Source organism: Plodia interpunctella, chromosome 20 (assembly GCF_027563975.2).
Source record: "Plodia interpunctella isolate USDA-ARS_2022_Savannah chromosome 20, ilPloInte3.2, whole genome shotgun sequence".
In the NCBI taxonomy this organism is placed as follows: Eukaryota; Metazoa; Arthropoda; class Insecta; order Lepidoptera; family Pyralidae; genus Plodia; species Plodia interpunctella.
Window position 1 is genome coordinate 3,866,757 of NC_071313.1, and position 21,071 is coordinate 3,887,827.

Below are 21,071 nucleotides of genomic sequence, written 5' to 3' on the forward strand. Positions count from 1 at the left end.
AGCTATCGAACAAATGTCGCACTTGCATTCGCATGTCATTGTCAATCAAAGAGAACGGGCCAACAAAACTTTTGGGTTGGTCCTGTAAATATTTTTTTCATATTTTCTCTCGTTTTTCTCCAATAAATATTTTTCTTTTGTAAATTTCCTTCAAGAGTTTATGTCAATCTGGGTATCATAGAAAATTTTATAGGAAAAATGAGTAAATTAATGACTTCTGCCACTTCTATCTTCGTAGGAAATACAATTGCGGTAAGTTGAATATTGTTTTTTTTATTTAGTTTAATTTAGTTTTTATAGATTCTTATGATTTCATGCTATTGAACAATATCGGCTCTCTTTGTAATTTGTGTCGTATAATATTTTTTAAATTTCAGAAAACGACCGCTCCAGTTGTTGTTAAAGCTACTGCAAATTACAGCACCAAAAAGGAAGCGAAGTTCGAAATTAAGGTAAGATTTAATGAAAGTGTATTTTACTAATAAGAGATTTTAATGTTTGAATTATCACAGTATTAATTTTAAGTGTTACATTTAGTTTAATTATTATTTTTTAATTATTATGTAACTTAACCTTCAAATGTCAAGAGAGCCACAGTTGTTTGATTGTAGACTACGTCAGACTTGTCTGGCTTAGAACATGCTTATCTAAATCAAAGGAAATGTTATTACAGATAATATAAATTGTTATCAAGAATAGAGTATGTTAAAGGTGTAGTACTAGTTTTAAGATGTAATATGTGGAACAACCTCTTCTAAACTTGTTTGGTTTACTGCACTAATTGCTATCAGGTCACCTTAATGAGGGGCAACCATGTGGTTGTGATGTAGATAAGGAATACAGTATTGTCTTACTGAAATAATTATTTTATTGAATCTCAAAATGTTACAGGAAGGTTAATTACTAGGATCTTTATGACATATTGTAGCTTTTGCCCAAGGCTATGTGAGTTATTTTTTCTGGGATTAAAGAATATAAATCGAATTAAAGTTCTATTTTTCAGTTAATTTACAATATTATGTAGATCAATGTGTAGGTTAATTTATTATGGAATTTTTGGATTGTGGGTTAAAATAACTATTGTTTTGTAATGAGTTTAAAGGCTTTACTTCCCTGTAAAATGTTAACAACTCACTAATTCCTGTCAACATTTTGTCTCTAGTTGGGGACACCAATGCAAGTCAAGAATAGGGTGATCGGACCTCACATATGGGGTATTTAACGTTTAATAGAAAATATAACAATTAGGAAAAATCTTGTAATGTCTTAAATTGAAATTGAGTGTTACAATCCGAATTTTCCTATCAATTCACCTAAAAGAAATAACATCTTGGATACTAATTTAAAACTTTTTTCCATGTTCATAAACTGCATAATTTAATAGAAACTGGTATGACTCTTCCTTTTATTATAATAGAGTTGATAATTACTTGTACAGTAGATAAATTATACATAGTTATTCTAGTGTTGGGGAGATAATCTAGCATGGAAACACTTTAAACTTTGTTGCTATATAAGTATTTGACACAATTCTATGTTCTTTTTTGTTGAAAATTACTTAGATAATCAAATGTGGTAATATTTCTTAATGAAAAAACATTTATTTACCTAAATTATGTGTAAGAAATTCTTTCATTGAGTAAAATCACTTTTAGTATATGTATTTAAAGATGAAGTGAATTTATTAGTTAGAGTATATTTAACTGATTTGTAAAGAAGTAAAATATTGATCTATTAAAGAATATGGTAATTTTTGTGATCATTGTTATTTTAGCCTTATAAGCTCCACAAGTTGGATAAAGGCCCAGAGACATCGGCAACGCTCACTTCAGAAGATGCTATCAAATTGTATGAACACTTGGCTATGCTCCGAAGAATAGAAACTGCGTCAGGAAATCTTTATAAGGAAAAGATCATTCGTGGTTTCTGTCACTTGTATTCAGGTAATGTATATTTTTAATTGTTGTCAAGATGTCTTGGCTCAAAGTATAAATTTCTTGTTCATCTTGATGCAACATAGTGGAATATTTTCCTGTTAAAACTTACATTTTAAACACATAGTCTTCATAAAGTTGTAAAATGAATCTGATGTAAGCTGATAGATTACTTGATCTGTCACATTGTGGATTGATATACTTTTTTATTAGATAAGTTTATGGTCATGTTATCAGTAAGATGCATCATTTGCTTATCTAAATGAGGAACAAAGAAACAAACATTGAATCATCCTCACAACCCAGGATCGACCGACCTAGTGCATGGGAACGAGGAGGCCCGACCCCAAATAATAGAAAGAGGCATGGCAACAGTCACTAGAAAACCTAAATAAATTAATTTTAATAATGATTATAGGACAAGAAGCAGTAGCGGTGGGCATGCGCGCGGCCATGCGCGACGTGGACTCAGTGATCACGGCGTACCGCTGTCACGGCTGGACGCATCTCATGGGGGTGCCCGTGGTCGGGGTCCTCGCGGAGCTCACTGGACGCAAGTCCGGCTGCTCCAAGGGAAAAGGCGGATCTATGCATTTGTATGCCAGAAACTTCTATGGTGGCAACGGTATTGTCGGCGCTCAGGTGTGTTTTGAGTTTAATTTCTAAGTTTTGAAAATGGAAACTACTGGTAAGGCAGGGTTGTGGGTTCGATTCCCGCTAACGATGTCATTGAATGATAGTTGCTTATAACGGTAATAATTCGATCCTGTCTGAGAAAATAGTTCTTTTTTTACCGTCACAAATCCAGTTTTGTTCAAATGGAGAAGGCTGCTCTATGCATGGCAAAACCTTCTATGGCGGCAACGATATTATCGGCGTTAAGGTGTATTTTGAGTTTAATTTCGAAGTTTTGAAGACGGAAAATTCCGGTTAGGGTTGTGGGTACATCAATGACTCCGCCAGGATTGTAGAAAAAAAATAAAATGTTTAATTACAGGTGCCATTAGGCGCAGGCATAGCCCTAGCGCACAAGTACCTCGGGGACGGGGGCGTGAATTTCGCGTTGTACGGCGACGGCGCGGCCAACCAGGGTCAGCTGTTCGAGGCCTACAACATGGCCAAACTCTGGAGCTTGCCGTGCATCTTTGTGTGTGAGAACAACGGATATGGTGAGTGTTACTTTTATGAAAGGTTTTTGGTGGCAATATTCTGTTACACTAGTGTGATATAGAAGAGTTTTCTCTTCAGTCACAGTGGTGTGACATAGATTTTTTTTTCTTAATAGTCACAGTATAGTGTGACACAGTAAGTTTCTTTCCTTCGTCTTAACATTAGTGTGACACAGAAGGATTTTTTCTTCACAGTTCGTCGAGCGGACTCAGATTTAAATTAGTAGTTTAATAATTTTAATAATATACCTATGCCTATAGCTAATACTATTGTTATTAGATTTTCAGCAAAGCTTATATTGTAGTGTAGGTACATTTATTGTTTTAAAAGTTTACTTGCAACAGTTTTCGTCTATATGACCTATATTTTCAAAAAGCCTAACCGATGCTGAGCCCGATGAGCACTCTTTATATTGCTTTAGACATCATAATATCATGAATTTTTATATAGTATAGGCCAGTAGTCTGTTCAGTAGTTGTTCAGTAAGATAGTACGACAATTGGAGCCGGATTCCAGGCATGGGCACGAGCGCGGACCGCGCAGCCGCCAGCACGGAGTACTACACCCGCGGGGACTACATCCCCGGCGTCTGGGTGGACGGCATGGACGTGCTGGCCACGCGCGAGGCCGCGCGGTTCGCCATCGACTACTGCAGCAGCGGCAAAGGTCAGTTTCTCTCGTTTCAGCGTTTTCCCGATTTCTTCCTCAGCCGTTGAACGACGGAGCCCGATTGCGACGTGTGGTTCCGTTCTAGAATAGGACCGCTCTGTCTTGTTGTCTTCACTCTTCATCTCGAGGAAGTCGAGACGACGAAAGGAACAAACGCCTCGTTCATAGCTGATCGGAAAACAATAGCATTCCTAAAGAGCGTTCACATCAGGCATGCGGCCGCTCGTAAAACCATTGCCAAATTAACACGAAATGATTGATTGGTTAATGTGACACGCGATAACTGATAAGTTCCGATTCCGTCAGGGCCGCTGCTGCTGGAGATGGAGACCTATCGCTACTCGGGGCACTCGATGTCGGACCCGGGCACCTCGTACCGCACGCGCGATGAGGTGCAGGAGGTGCGCCAGACCAGGGACCCCATCACCTCCTTCAAGGAGAAGATCATCAGCAACGAACTCGTCACTGCGGACCAGCTCAAGGTCGGTCTTTTCTGATTCCGATTTCTTTGATGATTTTCGTCATTTTTTGATATACGAAATTTACTTAAAACTGAACCAAAGCCTAAAATTGATAAAGATTTGATGGTGGCATTAGTGTGAGCAAGTCTTTAATAAAGTAATTAATTTTAAATAAACACGAAATAACTCTTAGTATTTGTCGTGGCATATTGCGAATTTTCCTGTTGTACTTGTATATAACTCTTTTTTTCTCTCTTTTCACAGGAAATCGACCAGAAAGTTCGCAAAGAAGTGGACGAAGCAACGAAGGAGGCGAAGGCGGACACGGAGCTGAGCCCCGAGGAGCTGGCGGCCGACATCTACCACGACAACCACGAGCCCCAAATCCGAGGAATCCACCCCGACGCGCCACTCCAACACCTCAGCATCGCCGCCAGAAATTAGACTCTATCCCGAGGATATAAGGTCTATTATTCAATACCTCTATGGGTTATTTACGCAGTTCCTTTGATTATTTTTTTTTTTATTTACCGTTTCTGAGAATTTATTTTGTAGTTAAGTTTTTTTAAGCTCAATTATATTTATTCATTGGTATGTCAATTTTGTTTGATTGAATTCAGTGAGATAAAATTTTCAACAGCAATATATTTTTGTGAAGATAAACCTTTGGATTATAAGTACTCAATTCGAAAATATTTATTTTTAATCATTTCGAATGTTAGAATCGTATAGGAAATTAACAATAGGCGTTAAATGTAATGTACAAATGTTCATATACTGTATGTTGTCATTGTAATCATTCAGTTAGGTATAATATTATGTATGTATATATTTATCAATTGTTATCTGAATGAGAGAGTAACTGCCAATCGGTCTAGCGAATCATGTAAAGGCCCTGACTTCCATATCTTGACATTATATGTTAATTTTCTCTTATCTATGGACAACCTGAGTAATTTATAATTTGGATTAAATAGTCGTCGATTTAGAATTCTACGTTGACAAATTTCGGTTGTGTTCTTTACCACCATTTTAAATAACAATTAAAAATATAATTATGTTGGTATAAAAACTTTTAAAATCTTCTATTAAACAGCAACAATTTAGAGATTATCAAGTCAAGGTGTGGACGTCTGGTCGTCATATTATTTATTTTCTCGCTTATCATTATTAATTGTAAGGAAAATTTAAATTATTAAAAAAATTGGAACTTCTAAGCGTGTCTGCTATTATCTCACCGCATCTGTGGAAAATTTTAAATTACTTTCATCTAGCTTTTCGTATTCGCCCGCGTAAATTATCACTAAATCGATATCGGTGAAGACCTTGTGAATATCCATTCATTCTTAGGTTTATCGCGAATAGTCAGTTAATATGAGTTTCATTCCTGTAGTGACAAATGACGTACAAAATATAAACTCAATAAATCAAGTGTTTTAAATTTTATTTCTAATATACCTATACTACACTATATAAATACATTAAAATCTCAAAACACATCGAATACAATAACAATATAAAAATATGTCGTTTTAAACACTTGAGCATAATTAACATCGCACAATTTGATAACAATACAACAATAGTATACGTGATACGTATTTTTACGATTTACTCCTAATCTAGAAATGCTAAGAAGATGCTTTTCAAAATACTGAAGCCATAGGTTTGTTAAACAATGGACAAGATGACGTGAAACGTAAGCACGTGCAAACGATTCGTGCTAGAATGAATGAAATTTATAGCCACATACATCGTGATATTTGTGTGTGCGCAGCCTCCATTTTCAATAATAACATATGTTTATCTATGAATTTGAGGCACCTTTTAGCAGGCAATGAAGGCACTAGTACTTAGTTATCATATTTTTCAATATATAAACTTTTAATAAATAAGGGCACAAGAATCTGTGTTTTAAGAAAATATATACAAGCTTACTCAGATTATTCAGGGTACTTTACATTAAGTTACATAATAACTATTAAAATCTTGACATTGATAAAAATAATTAGGTTCTGTAACGTGTCATAAAGTGATACAGTTACAATATAACATATATAAAAAGTAATAATTGCGATCTATTTACTTTAGTTTAAGTATTAATCTTAATTTTTCACTAAATCATTTTTTCATTATTTCAGATTTTCCAAAAATTTTAACAATGGATGTGGTATGTTATGGATTGTTAGTAACTGAAAAAGAAGATATAAGCTTGTAAAAATTGTTTTAGTATTGGAATTTAAAGTACTTAATATGTAAGCAAGTATATTTTCTAGGGCTAAGGTTATTTATGGGAATGTCAGGTTTAGGGACATTGGGGAATGTTTAGGGTACTTTAAGATCAGTATATAGCTAAATCTGAGCTCGGGAATGATTTAGGTCATTTAGTTATAGTCTTAGAAAATAGGTCTAAAGGTAAACAAACGCATTTGATTATTATACTTTGACTAGATATTATTTGACTCTTGCGCATCTCCACAAACGCATTCCTACTTATAATGATGGAATTGATTTAATGAAACCGTCGAAAAATCATTACAAATTCTCGTAATTTTCCAAAAATATAAAAAAATATACAAAAGGAGAAGCCCTGTGTTTTGTTAAAATGTCAGAAAACTTTAGTAATACGTAGATACTCTAAGCCAGCGGTACTTTTTTGAAGAATGAACCCTTTTGGAACGTTAAGCATTTGGCGGAGCCGTAAATTTAAACTCAATTTATGTGTAGACAGTGTTAGTAGACTTTCAATAAGGTTCATATTGTATAGTTTCAAATAATTAGTAGACTTTCAATAAGGTTCATATTGTATAGTTTCAAATAATTCCTTTACAAAATAAATAAAGCCATTGAAAGGTTACTAGAAAGTCCTTTTCTATTCAATATCAATGCGGAGTCCGCGGAGCACATTTTGAGAACCGCTGATCTAAGCCGTAAGAGAAGAAAGAGGAACATCCCTACGTTCAAGGATTGTTAGACGGAGGCGTCGGTGGTGGGTTTTGTAAGCCTGATGGAGGTTGTTGACCCAGTGGAGGTTGTTGACCTGTTCGAGTCTGTTGTTCCAGCGCAAGCGTAGACGAGCTTTCCTCCTCCTCAATGCCGCACTGTAGCTCATACAGCTTTGCGTAAATCCCCTTCTTCTTCATCAGCTCCGCGTGTGTGCCCATTTCGGCGACGACGCCGCTTTCAAGCACGCAGATGATGTCCGCGTTTCGGATGGTCGCCAGTCGGTGCGCGATGATCAGGCATGTGCGGCCTTCGCTCGCGTGGTCTAGAGCCTCTTGCACCACCTGAAAAGGATGTGTCAATTTAACGTACCTAGAACGCGGAATATCTGCAGAACACGTTACTAAAGGTTTCAATGATGATTCTGATGAAATACAAACTGTTTCTTTGTAACCTATTTGAAGTTAAATGAACTACAAGTAGGCATTAAAAACATTAAATACCTTCTCACTGTGAGTGTCGAGCGCAGAAGTAGCCTCATCGAGTAGTAGCACCCTAGGATTGCGCACGAGTGCGCGCGCGATCGCAATTCGTTGTTTCTGTCCGCCCGACAGCTGCGACGCGCGGGCGCCTACTCGCGTGTCATAGCCCTGGACGGACAGTTACAAGTTTTATTTGTACTGAATCAAATAATACAATAGTTTAAAAATTGCATCTGTTCAATTAGTATTAATACATTTAATATTAAAAGCGGCCAAGCTTTCCAACCAACCTCATTTAAATCAGGAAGTATAAGGTCAAACACACTCAAATCAATAATTAATTTAATTGTAAAAAAATATTATCAATTGTAGTCGTAAAAATACATTACCAATTATAATCAATACATATAATAAAACAGTAGAAAAAAAAATCCTGTACATTGAATAAATTTACATAAAAATATAATTAGGCGATAGAGCCACAGCAACAGGGAAAGATTTTGAAAAAAAAATATGTCTGTCTGTTTGTATGTTGGTACACGCTAATCTTTGGAACTACTGGACGGATTTGAATGAATTTTTTTTGTTATATAGCTATTAAGCCTGGGCAACATATAGGGTATAAATTATTTTGAAAACTGGAACACATAAACTATAGGAAATATTAAAATGACGCCTTAACAAAAGTTATTCGGACTGATGAGCATTTTATGTTGAGATATAAAAATCGAAGATCTGGTACACCTGATGTAGACCCATGATGGTGCAGCTAAACTATAGGGAATACAGAAATGACGACTTAACAAAAATTGTTCAGTCTGATGAGCATTTTTTGTTGAGATGTAAAAATCGAAGATCTGGAACACCTGATGTAGACCTATGATGGTACAGCTAAACTATAGGAAATATAGAAATGACCCTCTAATAAAAGTTGTTCAGTCTGTTGAGCATTTTCTGCTGAGGTATAAAAATGGAAGATCTGGAACACCTGAAGAAGAGTCATAATAGTTCAGCTAAACTATAGAAAAAATATTTTTTCAGTCTGATTAGCATCTTCTGTAAATTTCTCTAATAATTTTGACTCCTTACCAAAAATTGTTCGGCCACGCGAACAAAGTCGCAGGCATCAGCTAGTTGTAAAATAAATTAAATTGTAAGAAACACTAACAGAAGGCAAGGCAGATATGAAGCTGTGTACGTTGGCAGCTTTGGCCGCGTTGACGATCTCCTCGATGGCGACCACGCGAGTGTTGTCTCCGTACGCAATGTTCTCGGATATAGTGCGGTCGAAGAGCACCGGCTCTTGCGACACGATGCCCAGGTTCGCGCGGAGCGTCGACAGGCGCATGTCCGCCGTTATGCTGTAGTCGTCCAGGTACTGGAGACAAATATATGAATATTTTATTATTAATTATCTTAACAAAGCGAAGATAATATATGGACCAAATGAAAGCAATAAATAACTATGAAACAGATATATGTGAACCCAACATGTTACTGACTACCCGACCTGTACGATACTCTTGTATCGTACTATCGCTAAAGATAGAGAGATATAGAAAGAACTCCAGCAACTAGAACCTTGTTCTTATACGTTGAATGCATAGACGAAAATTCTTTTAACATCTGGTGATAATAAATGATAACCTATTGAGTTCGTAAATGTGGGTATCAAAATAGTTACAGATGAAATATGAAGAAATGAAATGTGTAATGAAACAATAATGAATGGGGAGAGAGAAGGTGATCATTATGAAGGGAGAATCACATCAACGGGAGCTTACCACATTGCCATCATCAGGGTCGTACAACCGTTGCAGCAGCTGTATGAGGGTGGACTTGCCACAACCGCTGGGCCCGACCAGCGCGATCCTCTTCCCAGCTGGGATCGCTAGTGACAGTCCACGCAGCACTTCTACCTCCCGCCGCGTCGGGTACCGGAACCTTATGTTCTTGTATTGGATCTTGCCGTCCGCGATCTGAAGAGAGTAATAGTAATTCTAAGTTAAAGAGCTTGCCAGATCAGTCTTGTGAATTATATCGTATGTGTAAGATATATTTACTTATATCTTCTTAAGAGTGATCGAGCAGAAGATTAGGTAAGTTAAGGTTTTCAATGAGAGTAAAGTGGATTCAACTTTGACGTAAATTTTAACGTGCACAAAAACGAATATAGGTATACGCCATATGTCTAAACGTCAGCTGATGTCAGCGGAGCCTCCTCCAGTTTTCGCCAACATGGTAAACTTCCTGTTCAACGATGCCTGGGATCAAATCTATAATTTAATCCATGTAAACCTAAGAAAGGATGTGGTACTAACGTAGCTCTCGGCGACCGCGGGTGCATGCGTGCTTTGCACCAGCGGCTTTCTCTCCAGCAGCGTCATGACGCGGCCGGCCGCGTTCACAGCCGCCCCAAAGTTAGGCGCGAACGCCAGTGCCTGACCCATCATCCAAGCTCCGAACACCAACGCCTCAGATACTCTGTGAAAAGGTACCACATCAACTATTTTCTTTCTATGAAGATGATTGCTTGTAAATGCTACCGTTAACGATTGATCAGAAATGTCTTGGTAACTTGAAAAATCAATATAACGCGAAGAACTATGTAGTTACAAATCTAATGATCTATTTTTAGCATTAGGTATTGTTTTGTTTCCGTTCAGCAATCCACAGGCAAAGACGAACTATAGAAGTAAAGTACTTACTTAGGCCGATAAACAAATACCTACTTTATTGACCGGAGGGAGTCTCTATCATCGAGTGTTAAGCCGCCTCAAGGCATTTGACATGACTTTTATGGATCTAGACTAAAGGCGGTAAAAGCTACTCGGCGTAAATGACTCACTTAATGACCTCCTTATAAGAGACCGTGTCGTTGGCGACGAGCGTGCCTCCGTACCACAGAGACAGCGCGTACCCGGCCACCGGCGCCGTCTGCCCGAACGCGAACACGCAGCCGCGCCAGCGCATACTCTTGATGGCTTTGTCTCTCGCCTCCAAGCTAGCTTTGCTGAACCGCGCTATGACACCTTGCTCACCACCTAGTAGGTTATTTTAATAAGATGTTCAATTTGGGTGACATGTTCCCAGAATGGGAGGACCGATCTCACGTCTAGTGCTTTGCGGTGACCTCCCCAACCAGAAATTTAAGATTGACAGAACATTGATTAATGTAGAAGATGAAGAGCTCTTTCAAATTGACACCACTAACTAAAGATTAATTTAACGCACCACTGAATAACCTGGATATTCAGGATAATAAATTAATGATGGTACTTTAGATCACTTATATTAATGCCGCTTCTTTAGCAGACTGAACTAGAGTGGGAATTGAATTCACGCCTCGCCATACTGGGACTTCTCAGCTATGGAACTCAGTTGTCAGCTCAGCATTGCGCGGATATAGAGGTTAATGATCGATATCACTTACAAAAAGCGCCGACAGTCCTAATATTAGTGATCGCTTCCGTTGCTATAGTGGTGGCTCTGTCGGCCGCCTCCCTGACTTGCGCCATGCCGGCAGACAGCACACGGCCCTCGAGCACCACGGCGCCGATCACCATGGGCACGGATACCAGTGACACTAGCGTCATCTGCCACGTCCAGTACATGGACAGGGAGATGCCGATGACTATGGTCGCGCCGGCTTGCATCAGAGCGCCGATTCGGGTCCCGGTCGCCTGGGCAGAAGTATATATACTTATGGCCTTATGGCAGATTATATAAGATTTCAAACTCAGTGTGAACCTGAAATAATTACACAGTATTTCCCTTCACAGTTCAATTGAAACATACGATTGTGTTTTTCAAACATTAGCAAATTTTTAGCACGATTGGATGACGAAATAGTGCAAGTAACTGTAAAAAGAACAATACCTAATATAATTTATATATTTGCTGTCGCGTTTATTGGAGGACTTTTCCGATTTATTGGAGGTTCGAAATTTCATATTCATATTTCTGGAGGTATAAGAACTTCTTTTATTGAAACTTGCGTTTTCATACATACCAATTTTCTCTCTCTTTCAGTGAGAAAAGAGAGAAAATTGGTATATTTTATGAAAGCCTGTAGTTATACTTACGCCTTGGACAGCTGCAGCATCGGCGGCCAATCTGGAGCACAGCGCACCAATGCCGTTCTCAGCTCTGTCGAACCAGCCAATCTCTTGCTTCAACATAGCCTCGAAGGCTGCCACTCTAGAATGGTACATACAATTACGGATTGAAATTATGAAATTTGGCAGAAAGCAATGTCTTGCAGCTCATATTAAATGGTAAGTCTGAAAACAGTGTAGTGAAAGCGAGGTGTTATGCTAGTTGGCGAAATTATCCCCCAAGCGTTTAAGATTGGACGCACAAATACGACATCTGAAATGACGTTATCTGTCTGAACTTCTGAAGATCTTTCTTTTGTGGCAGTCTGGCTTAACATGTCGTTCCCGCGCAAAATGTCGCGATAGAGACTTAGAATAAAAGGACTTTGTGAAATATTCAAAGCAAATTCATAGACAAAGATAATCTTAGTTATAAACAACGGATGTTACCTAAACTATTATATAGTTAAGTCCCGCCGCGGCATTTTGTGATAGAGACATTGTGCGAAAAAGACATTAAGCGCCTGAGCTCGATAAATAGGTATGCAAATAACAAAAAAGCGTGTAATAAGGAACTTTCGTTGCGCGCGTCCAAGTCCGGAGTTGAATTTTTCGTGTGATATTAAAATCAGTACTTGCCGAATTGGTACAGAATTATATTACAAGCTTATAAAAACCGTAAACGTATTAGAGTTGAAGCGCGATTAGGGGGCAGCTTGGATAGTTTACCTTAAGCGCGCGGTCAGCCTGACACCCGTTAAGTTGAAGATGTAGATCTGCAGGAATATGGCCACGCCGGTGGACAGGCCCACCAGGAGGAAGTACACCGCGATGATGTTGACCTGGCTCCGGACCCAGTCCGCATCCTGGCTCGCCAGTAACTGGAAACATGGCTTTATTAGCAACTAACTAAATAGCCACAGCCGAAGGCGTAGCCACTTACTGGTCGAAAATTATTCCGACTCTGCAAGAAGATGGAGGCTGGCGATCATAGTTTCAAAACCACAGAGTTTGTAACAAACGAACCATTGTCATTTTATTTTGATTGACGCATATAATATACATTCTTTGAAATTAAGATGGTTTAATGTGGTTTAATGGGGTCGAAAAAGTCGCTTTCGCTAAATTATATAAGTACTTAATAGATAGCTTTTCATTCTTAACTCAATTACTAATTTAATTACTAATAATTCTAACTTAATTACTAATACGCAATTAAACATTTACGTAACAAGTAGGTACTATCAGTTCAATTTAAATTCTCATCTCGATCGATTATGTTATGGTTCGTTGATATGATATGTTAATAAATTGGTCGTTACAAGTTTACGTTAAAAATACTGAACAAATCCTTACGCCGTAAGTTTCACCGAACAGAATGGCGAACATGGGGAAGGAGGCGCCGACGATGATGGCTGCCACCACGCCCGCCAGCATCCAGTATTTCTCTGGCTCGCATAACTTCATGATTTGCCACGTGGTCGGCTGGATCTCTTTCTGCTTCTCCACTGGTGCTATGCTCTCCTCTGACCCTGAACTCTCTTCCGAAGTGGTGCTCTTGATCGAGTCCACTGAAGCCAGTTTCTGCAACTTCCGCCTTTGGAATTTGGCGTGTGCTGAAAAGATGATTTTCAATCGGTTTTAAAATAGTTAAAGGGCCTCCTTTTTTAAGCAAATGTTCTCAATTAAAAGTTCCTATGTTTTTTCTTTTTGTTACCGAATAATTATCTCTAAGGGTGGCCGCCTCTTTAGTTTTTTGGGAATTTTGACGGCTTCAACCAGTCACAGAAGAAGTAAGTAATAAAAATTCCTCTTTATTTTCTCATCACTACCAAGCTTTTTATTTACCAGCTGCGAATGTCATATTACGTTTAGTTTTGGTATTATCGTGTGGTGAAAAGATAGTCGCAAAATATGTTTATTCTAATCATAAAACTTTTATTAAAACATGTAAAAGGTGGACTGAGACGTTTTCGAATATTAGCTATTAATTTTCAAATAATGGCAAAGTTCTAGTAATAAGGATTCTTACGTTTCCCTTTGTTGTCGGTGTCTATTTGTGATTCTGGAGCCAATGCTGGGTCATTCTCCAGCACCAGGTTGTAGTACATGCCCTTTTTTGCCAGGAGCTCCTCATGAGTGCCTTCTTCTTTCACTTCCCCTTTGTCCATGACCACTATCCGATTCGCATTTAGTACTGTTGCTAGCCTGTCGTAAGACAAATGCAAAATATAAAAGTGTTTTATATTTATTTCATTTTTAATATTTAGATATTTGTTTTACAAACTTTTATCATTTTAGAAATAAACTATGCATATGGATAAATAAAATCATCTGTTCCATCAATGTTGGTTCTCGGCGATTATTTTATTAAATTAGGTATTTACAACCTAACCTTTACGACAAAGAATCTTAAAAATGTTTCAAGAGAAATCAGAAAGCAAAACCTCCAACAGATGTAATTCCTGGCTTAAGTAAACAAATCCATGCGTCGCTCACCTACCACCGTACATTATCTACCTGTGGCTCACCATGACGGTGGTTCGACCGTGCGCCGCCGCGTCCAGCGCGCGCTGCACCTTGGCCTCGGAGTGGGAGTCCAGGGCGGAGGTGGCTTCGTCCAAGATCAGGATCTTCGGCCTCCGGACCAGCGCACGCGCAATCGCTATACGCTGCTTCTGCCCACCGGATAGTTGAGCGCCGCGCTCGCCGAGCATTGTATCGTATGCCTGCACATTTGGGTGAGAAGAAACACTCAAAGTCCAATAAACGAGGAATTGTTTTGTTTAGAATTACAGCTGTAACACACTCAGTATTTGGTTATTAAAGATAGTGAAACGTTGTAATCGTGATATGATATACAACAGGTTCGTCCCGGCTTCGCTTGGGTAAACAAAAACAAAAAAAAATTCTCTTATAATATTATTATGGATTTGATTACAAAAATAATTAAATCAAATTTCTAAAACCACAAGATACTTCTTTACCGATTTTTAAGTTTATTTAGTTTTAGGTGGAACTTACATTAGGCAACTTCTTTATAAAATTGTGGCAGTAAGCCTGTTTAGCTGCCACTATTATCTCGTCGTCTGTACACGCCGGGTTACTCATTCTGAAATAAGATATAACGATGTAAGTAGCTTTAAATGAAGACATATACCGGCTGAGATGGTTGCAACCAAATAAGGAATCTTAACTCAAGGAAGGGAGATTCAATTCGTGGGCTGCCTTTGGTTTCGATCACTGATTATATAATACTTCCAGTAGTTTAAACTCAAATATATAATAGTTTAAACTCAATTCTCCGCGGCGTGTATAGATAGACACGCCATATCCTCCAGTAGATGTCCTATGAGGCGACTAACGGATACAGCCTTGGCAGCTATAGGCAACAATAGCGAAATTCTATTGTTGCAAGAGGTTAATTGACGTCAGGCAGATGGTCGATAGTAAAATCACAGCCGAATCTTTAAAAGTTTAATATTTATTCTCTTCGCGGCGTCACGCACGTGAAGATATGAGCGTGCGAACCTGATATTCTCCTTAATAGTTCCAGCAAATAGCACGGGCTCTTGTCCCACGACAGCAATGTGGTTTCTGAGATGGCGCACGTTGATGTTCCTCAAGTCGTGTCCGCTGGCCATCACCTTGCCGGAGTCAGGGTCGTACATCCGCTGCAACAGTTGCAGCACGGTGGACTTGCCGCATCCACTGGAGCCCACGAGAGCGACTGTCTCGTTGGAGTTTATTTTCAGGCTTATGCCATTGAGGACCTAATGGAATAACTTTTGTGCTCATCAATGTAGTACCTATTTGCCAATTGTCTCACTTATTGACAAGGCACAAAATAATCACTTTTTCTTTTATTAAAATTTTGGTAGTAGGTATACAGATATCAGTATTTTATTTCAGTACGAAACTAACATTAATCATTTGTAGGTAGACAACAGAGGGAATGAAAAGCTATCCTACTTACAAGCCTGAAATATAATGAGAAAAATCGACTTATATTGAGATTTAGCTCACATCCTTGTACAAGAATTAATTAATTCATTAAAATTTAGTAAAATGCGTGATATTAAAAAAAAAAATAACCTGTACGTCCGACCGAGCCGGGTATCTGAAGAACACGTCTTTAAGTTCCAACTCCCCGGTCAGGCCAGGTTTCTCCCCTTCCGTCCCGAGTGCGTCGATTTCTGGTTTCCTGTCGAGCACGGTGTAGATGGCGCCACCGGATGCGCGCGCGCTGTTGATGGCCTCCATGTGGGGGGACGTCAGCCCAACGTTTTGGGCTCCCGTCAAAATGCTGAAGAAGACCTAAAAAGTGCGATATTCTTAATTCTGTCAATTCTTCTTCTTGACCTTTTTCCCACTTGTATATGGTGGAAACAGTATGTTAACTCTTTTCATATAGCTCTATCACATTTTATTTCACTTAAAACTCCCTATTCCTATTCATACATTCTGACGCAATCCATCTACTATTTTTAATGTTGACAATTCATCAGGTATCGTAGGTAGGTAAGTACAAAGGTAAAAATTTTGTTGATCATAAGTTGGTATATCTTACAATCATCAAGACAGCAGGGGTGTAAGCAGGTACTACTTCTTTCCGACTCTCAATGATCAAGTCCATGCCGTACCAGAAGGCTAAAGCATAAGTCGCGTATATTATGAACCACATCATTCCGCTCCCCAGACCGGAAAATACTCCTTTCTGTGTTCCTGTTTTTTTCGCAGGGTCTAGGCGAAGAGAGTACCTGAAAATAGACAAAATAATGATGTATTCCAACTATTATACGTATATCCACGGGTAATGTCTTTATGTTGGGATAGACAGAGACTTGGGTTTTCCATTACGATAATTACATTTTGCCATATAACGTGAAATTACTAAAATGCATACGTATGTACAACGTCAAATGAAAAAAATCTAATAGTATGGTAGGTTAGATGTGTTATTACAACGATCTGTTGATTTCGGATTCTTGAGGTTGCCACCGTTACTTCCCACCACGTGCCTGTATAACTTAGTAGTTTTACAAATGGTTTAGCCTTACTTGATACTTGATACAGCTCTGGTCTTAGACAAATGATTGTCCATAATATACCTATTCACCTGCAATTCTTGTTACTGACCTTTTAACTTCTTTTTTCTCTCCTCCAAATGCTACAACTGTTCTGATCGAACCCAACACTTCCTCGGCGATCACTCCGGCTATACTGTACGCTGACAACTCTTTGGTAGTCAACGAGGATTGAACCTGTAACACAGCATCTATTGAGAATATAGACAAACTCACACCAGATCTCACTGGCTTCCCTGCGATTTCTTCATCTATGTGCTTCATATCGTGTCCATTTCAGAACTGTTTATGTACCTATTTAAACTTAATTGCACAACTTAAAATGTTAACCATAGGTGAATTAAATTCCATAAGCCGTTCTCTGCTAGTTAGGACCTAAGCTATAAGTAGGCTGTAAGTTAGGACCAAACTGAAAATGGTAAAAAAGGTTTCACATATTTAAGATCTTTTATATGTTCACGATCACAAAAGGCGTGTTCGTCATTTAAGCTTTGACATGACGAATTGAAGATGACGAGGTGATGTAAGTCAGCAATCAGACTGCAGATATCTTTATTGTTACTATATTTGTATAACACACGCCTAATCCTTACATATTATAAAACAAAGTCCACTGCCGCGTCTGTCTGTTTGTTGGCGATAAACTCAAAAACGGATGCATGGACTTTCATGCGGTTTTCACCAATAGATAGTGTGATTCCAAAGGAAGGTTTAGGTATAAAATTTATTCTGTTTATACACGTTCGAAGCCGGGACGGGCCGCTATATTTAAAACATATTGCTGCTATCACCTAACACCAACTAATGAATATTTCCAATGGTTTTACTAAATAAATTGGGAGCTATTGACTGGCAAACCATAGAGCAGATCAGAAGACGGCAGTGACAGTCGCTTTCTCGATTCGGAGGATCGAGATCCACTTTGGGGATAGACGAGTAAATTTTAAAATAAATACATGAACTATTGACATCTGTCGTAATATTTACCTTAGCCACAACAGCAGTGGTGATGATGATGATGGGTGTGCACGAGAGGATGACCAACGTGAGCTCCCAGCCGTAAGCCAGCGATATGAAGATCGCAGTCACGAACGACATCACCAAGTAAACAAGCATGGGGATCTTCTCTGCAATGCCTTCTCGGAACTTCTCCACGTCACTGATGGCAGTATTAAATACATTTTATTTTAATTTAATTATCCTATTATTGAGCTAAAACATTCTGGTCTGTGCTAACTGCCCGTGGGATGATTGAGAATCCATGAAGAAATTTAATTTAAAGGTCTTTTTAAAATTGTTTTCGAACTGGTAGTTGCGGAGTTCAGCTCAATCCCCCGTTCCCCGTTTTTCGAGATAAATTATGCCTATATTATTCGACCTGAAGGTCAAGTCTATCTCCGTGCCAAATTTTGTCAAACTTGTTCAAGCCGTTAAGATTGAGTATACGCAAAGCTTCTTTCTTGAGTTTGCCCTTCATGTTTTGTTGAAATTACTACATATTCAATTAAATAAAAAAATAATTGCATATTAAAAAGTGGTTTGTAACTTAACAATAAACAAACTGCTTTATATAAGACTTACTCGGCAACTTTGGTAGCAAAGTTCATGGTAGTGTTCAGGTCGTACCAGGAGATGTCCTGACGCAGAACTGCCTCCAGAAATTTAGTCTTCAACCGCTCAACCTAGAAGAAATAAACAATTTGGTTACTGCATATAATGTTTATAATGTGGCTGGTAAGACGTTTATCAACCAATCTTGACCATTCCATTTGTTATTACAATGGCAAAATAATGTAGTTCGTTATAAATCCGCTGTGCTTTAACTTACCTGTCTGTAAGCCACATAGTTGAAGATATTGACACTGATCGCCGCTACCACGAACTGCATGAGCGATGTGACCGCGCATCCGATGCCGAAAGCAATGGAATCATCTATCAACGCTTCCTTGTTTGCAGAAATAGTTGCGTTTGATCTGAAAGTCAAAAAAAGCTTGTGTACGTGTGTGTATCCGTACTTCAACCTTGTGTACGTGTGTGTATCCGTACTTCAACCTTGACAGATTCATCGCAAATTCATTGAGAGATAGAGGTATATGCAAACTCGCAGTTTAATGTACTATCATAGGTATAATATTTATTAGAATCTAGATCCCATCTGATCTATATTATAATGTTTGGAAGAATAAACATCCTATTGCAGTTATAGTATTTATTTTGATTCTATCTTTTTAGATAACTGATAAAAAGAACCGATACTAAGGAATCCATAAATCCGTATTGAGTGAGCCCATAATATGGGCATATATAAGATATTTTGCTTCCATGTCACTTTGTCTAGTATGACGGACGACTAACAGCATTGTAGGATTAAGTGTCATACTACTCACCACTGTGACAGAGGACATTGCTTTTTGCAGTCATACTACATAATAATACAGCCCATACTCCTATCCATCTATGAGCGTGATCAATGCCCCAGCAGATGGGACATTACAGTTTTATGATCAGGTTACTCACAGTTTCGTGCAGCCACCGAACATGGCAAGGATGATGCAAGGGGTGGAGGTGCCGACGCGCGTGGTGCGGTCGATGAGCAGCGACGTGAACTCTCCGTACACTATGACCCCGATTGGCACGAACAGACCGTTGATGCTGGCCATCAGAAGACCTATTATCAACAGCCCTAGCTCCCATCGTAACGCAAATCTGTACTGTAATAAAACAACAATGGGCAAGTTACAGCTAGACGAGAGAAGATCGGAGCTGATAAAAAAAGATACTGATAAAACCATTATGGCAAAATAATTTTAGAAAGTTTTTATTTATTTGTTTCAGTTAAGTAAATTTATGTTGTCTCGTGGGGAGGGAACGCTGCAGTGTAGGCAATTGGCTGTGATATGTGACCTTGTGACCCTAGTGTATTTAAAACCATATTCCATGAAAATATTTGATTTGCAATCAAAGTTTAGGTATACATTCTATTTCATCTAAGCCAAGATACAAACCAAAGCCTTTAGATTCTAAGGTTTATAGTTAGTAAATGTTTTTATAATAATAAGGAAGAAACTTACCAGTGCGAAAATGGAACATGGTTCTGCCTGTAATGAGTTTTCAGCTCTGAAACAAGAATATTTTTTTTACTTATTTAGTAATTACATGCGATTTATCATTCGAGAGTACTTAAGTCTATAGTCAGCAGTGGACATGTTGTGGCCGAGATGATGATGAAGAAGAAGAAGACTTACTCCTCTCTCTCCCTGAAGGCCTTCTCGGCTAGATAGGCTGACTGCTGTGCGAGGCTGCTGATAGTGATGGAGTTCTGTCGCCAGCCGATGCCGGTGGCCTGGCTGGGGCCGCCGCTGAGACGCCGGGCTTGATGAATGACCCTTAGGGACTCATCACGTTTCATTCTCGGGGCAACCGCTCTGGAATGGAAAGCCTGTATAGTGTTTACCCTTTTGGAATTAATGCACGTATTTTTTATTCGTCTCGATATTTGTCTATCTGTAAACAAATCTTGCAAGCTTCAGCTATTTCCACTTTTCCTACAAAGTTGAAATTTCCAACGTCGCTTCAGTTTCCATGATAATATTATGAAAGCATGACCAGATAGTGTTTCATGGTAGCCCCTTATTATTTCGTTTCAACTGTCTTTGTTATTGATACACCTAATTATACACATAATCCTTCCTTAGAAATTACACTACTTATTGCTGAAAACAGCATGGAGACCAGTGCAGTAGTTTTTAAATTTATTGCAAACAGACAGACAGACGCGGCAAATGACTTTGTCTTGTGCGAAACACACATGCGCGAAAGACATTTACGCGAATCCGCTTGCGCGAAAAGACACTTGACTATATAATTTATTATAAACTAGCTGATGCCTGCGACTTCGTTCGCGTGGGCAAATATTTTTGGTAAGGAGTCTAAATTATTAGAGAAATTTAATGTAACGATTATACATAAAGAAGATGCTAATCAGAGTGAAAAAGTATATTTTCTATAGTTTAGCTGAACTATTATGACTCTTCTTCAGGTGTTCCAAATCTTCCATTTTTATATCTCAACAGAAAATGCTCATTAGGCTGAATAACTTTTGTTAAGGGCTCGTTTCAATATTTCCTATAGTTTAGCTGTACCATAATTGTTCTCCATCAGGTATTCTAGTTTTCAATATAATTTCCTATATGTTGCCCAGGTTTAATAGCTATATAACAAAAAGTTT

General features: G+C 38.5%; 2 protein-coding genes across 4 annotated transcripts in view; one reads left to right on the top strand and one right to left on the bottom strand.

Moving 5' to 3' along the window:
* Window positions 1–5,666, top strand: LOC128678872 (probable pyruvate dehydrogenase E1 component subunit alpha, mitochondrial). The gene is made up of 8 exons (XM_053760756.1): window positions 1–252; window positions 378–452; window positions 1,775–1,943; window positions 2,353–2,576; window positions 2,932–3,103; window positions 3,621–3,770; window positions 4,080–4,255; window positions 4,499–5,666. The coding sequence occupies exons 1-8, from the start codon at window positions 199–201 to the stop codon at window positions 4,676–4,678; spliced, it is 1,200 nt and encodes a 399-aa protein (XP_053616731.1). The 5' UTR covers window positions 1–198; the 3' UTR covers window positions 4,679–5,666.
* Mdr49 (Multi drug resistance 49) overlaps window positions 5,662–21,071 on the bottom strand; it is a 23,804-nt gene continuing 8,394 nt past the window's right edge. For all 3 annotated transcript variants that reach the window (XM_053760750.2, XM_053760751.1, XM_053760752.1), the window contains exons 2-24: window positions 20,089–20,268; window positions 19,915–19,960; window positions 19,361–19,554; window positions 18,672–18,816; window positions 18,425–18,525; window positions 17,831–18,002; window positions 16,896–17,020; window positions 16,327–16,516; window positions 15,852–16,073; window positions 15,288–15,529; window positions 14,781–14,868; window positions 14,277–14,485; window positions 13,789–13,964; window positions 13,113–13,372; window positions 12,486–12,637; window positions 11,745–11,859; window positions 11,093–11,342; window positions 10,508–10,703; window positions 9,981–10,143; window positions 9,444–9,638; window positions 8,828–9,037; window positions 7,681–7,827; window positions 5,662–7,521 (exon numbers count right to left, since the gene is read on the bottom strand). In XM_053760750.2, coding sequence (XP_053616725.1) covers window positions 7,195–7,521; window positions 7,681–7,827; window positions 8,828–9,037; window positions 9,444–9,638; window positions 9,981–10,143; window positions 10,508–10,703; window positions 11,093–11,342; window positions 11,745–11,859; window positions 12,486–12,637; window positions 13,113–13,372; window positions 13,789–13,964; window positions 14,277–14,485; window positions 14,781–14,868; window positions 15,288–15,529; window positions 15,852–16,073; window positions 16,327–16,516; window positions 16,896–17,020; window positions 17,831–18,002; window positions 18,425–18,525; window positions 18,672–18,816; window positions 19,361–19,554; window positions 19,915–19,960; window positions 20,089–20,268 — 4,105 coding nt within the window. In that variant the 3' untranslated portion in view covers window positions 5,662–7,194. The remainder of the gene's footprint in view (window positions 7,522–7,680; window positions 7,828–8,827; window positions 9,038–9,443; window positions 9,639–9,980; window positions 10,144–10,507; window positions 10,704–11,092; window positions 11,343–11,744; window positions 11,860–12,485; window positions 12,638–13,112; window positions 13,373–13,788; window positions 13,965–14,276; window positions 14,486–14,780; window positions 14,869–15,287; window positions 15,530–15,851; window positions 16,074–16,326; window positions 16,517–16,895; window positions 17,021–17,830; window positions 18,003–18,424; window positions 18,526–18,671; window positions 18,817–19,360; window positions 19,555–19,914; window positions 19,961–20,088; window positions 20,269–21,071) is intronic.

What these genes read in the sequence shown, in the direction of transcription:
- LOC128678872 (XM_053760756.1), top strand. Translation starts at nt 199, where the DNA reads ATGAGTAAATTAATGACTTCTGCCACTTCTATCTTCGTAGGAAATACA. An exon ending in TCGTAGGAAATACAATTGCG is followed by an intron (nt 253 to 377) that starts GTAAGTTGAATA and finishes TTTAAATTTCAG; the next exon opens with AAAACGACCGCTCCAGTTGT. An exon ending in TCACTGCGGACCAGCTCAAG is followed by an intron (nt 4,256 to 4,498) that starts GTCGGTCTTTTC and finishes CTCTTTTCACAG; the next exon opens with GAAATCGACCAGAAAGTTCG.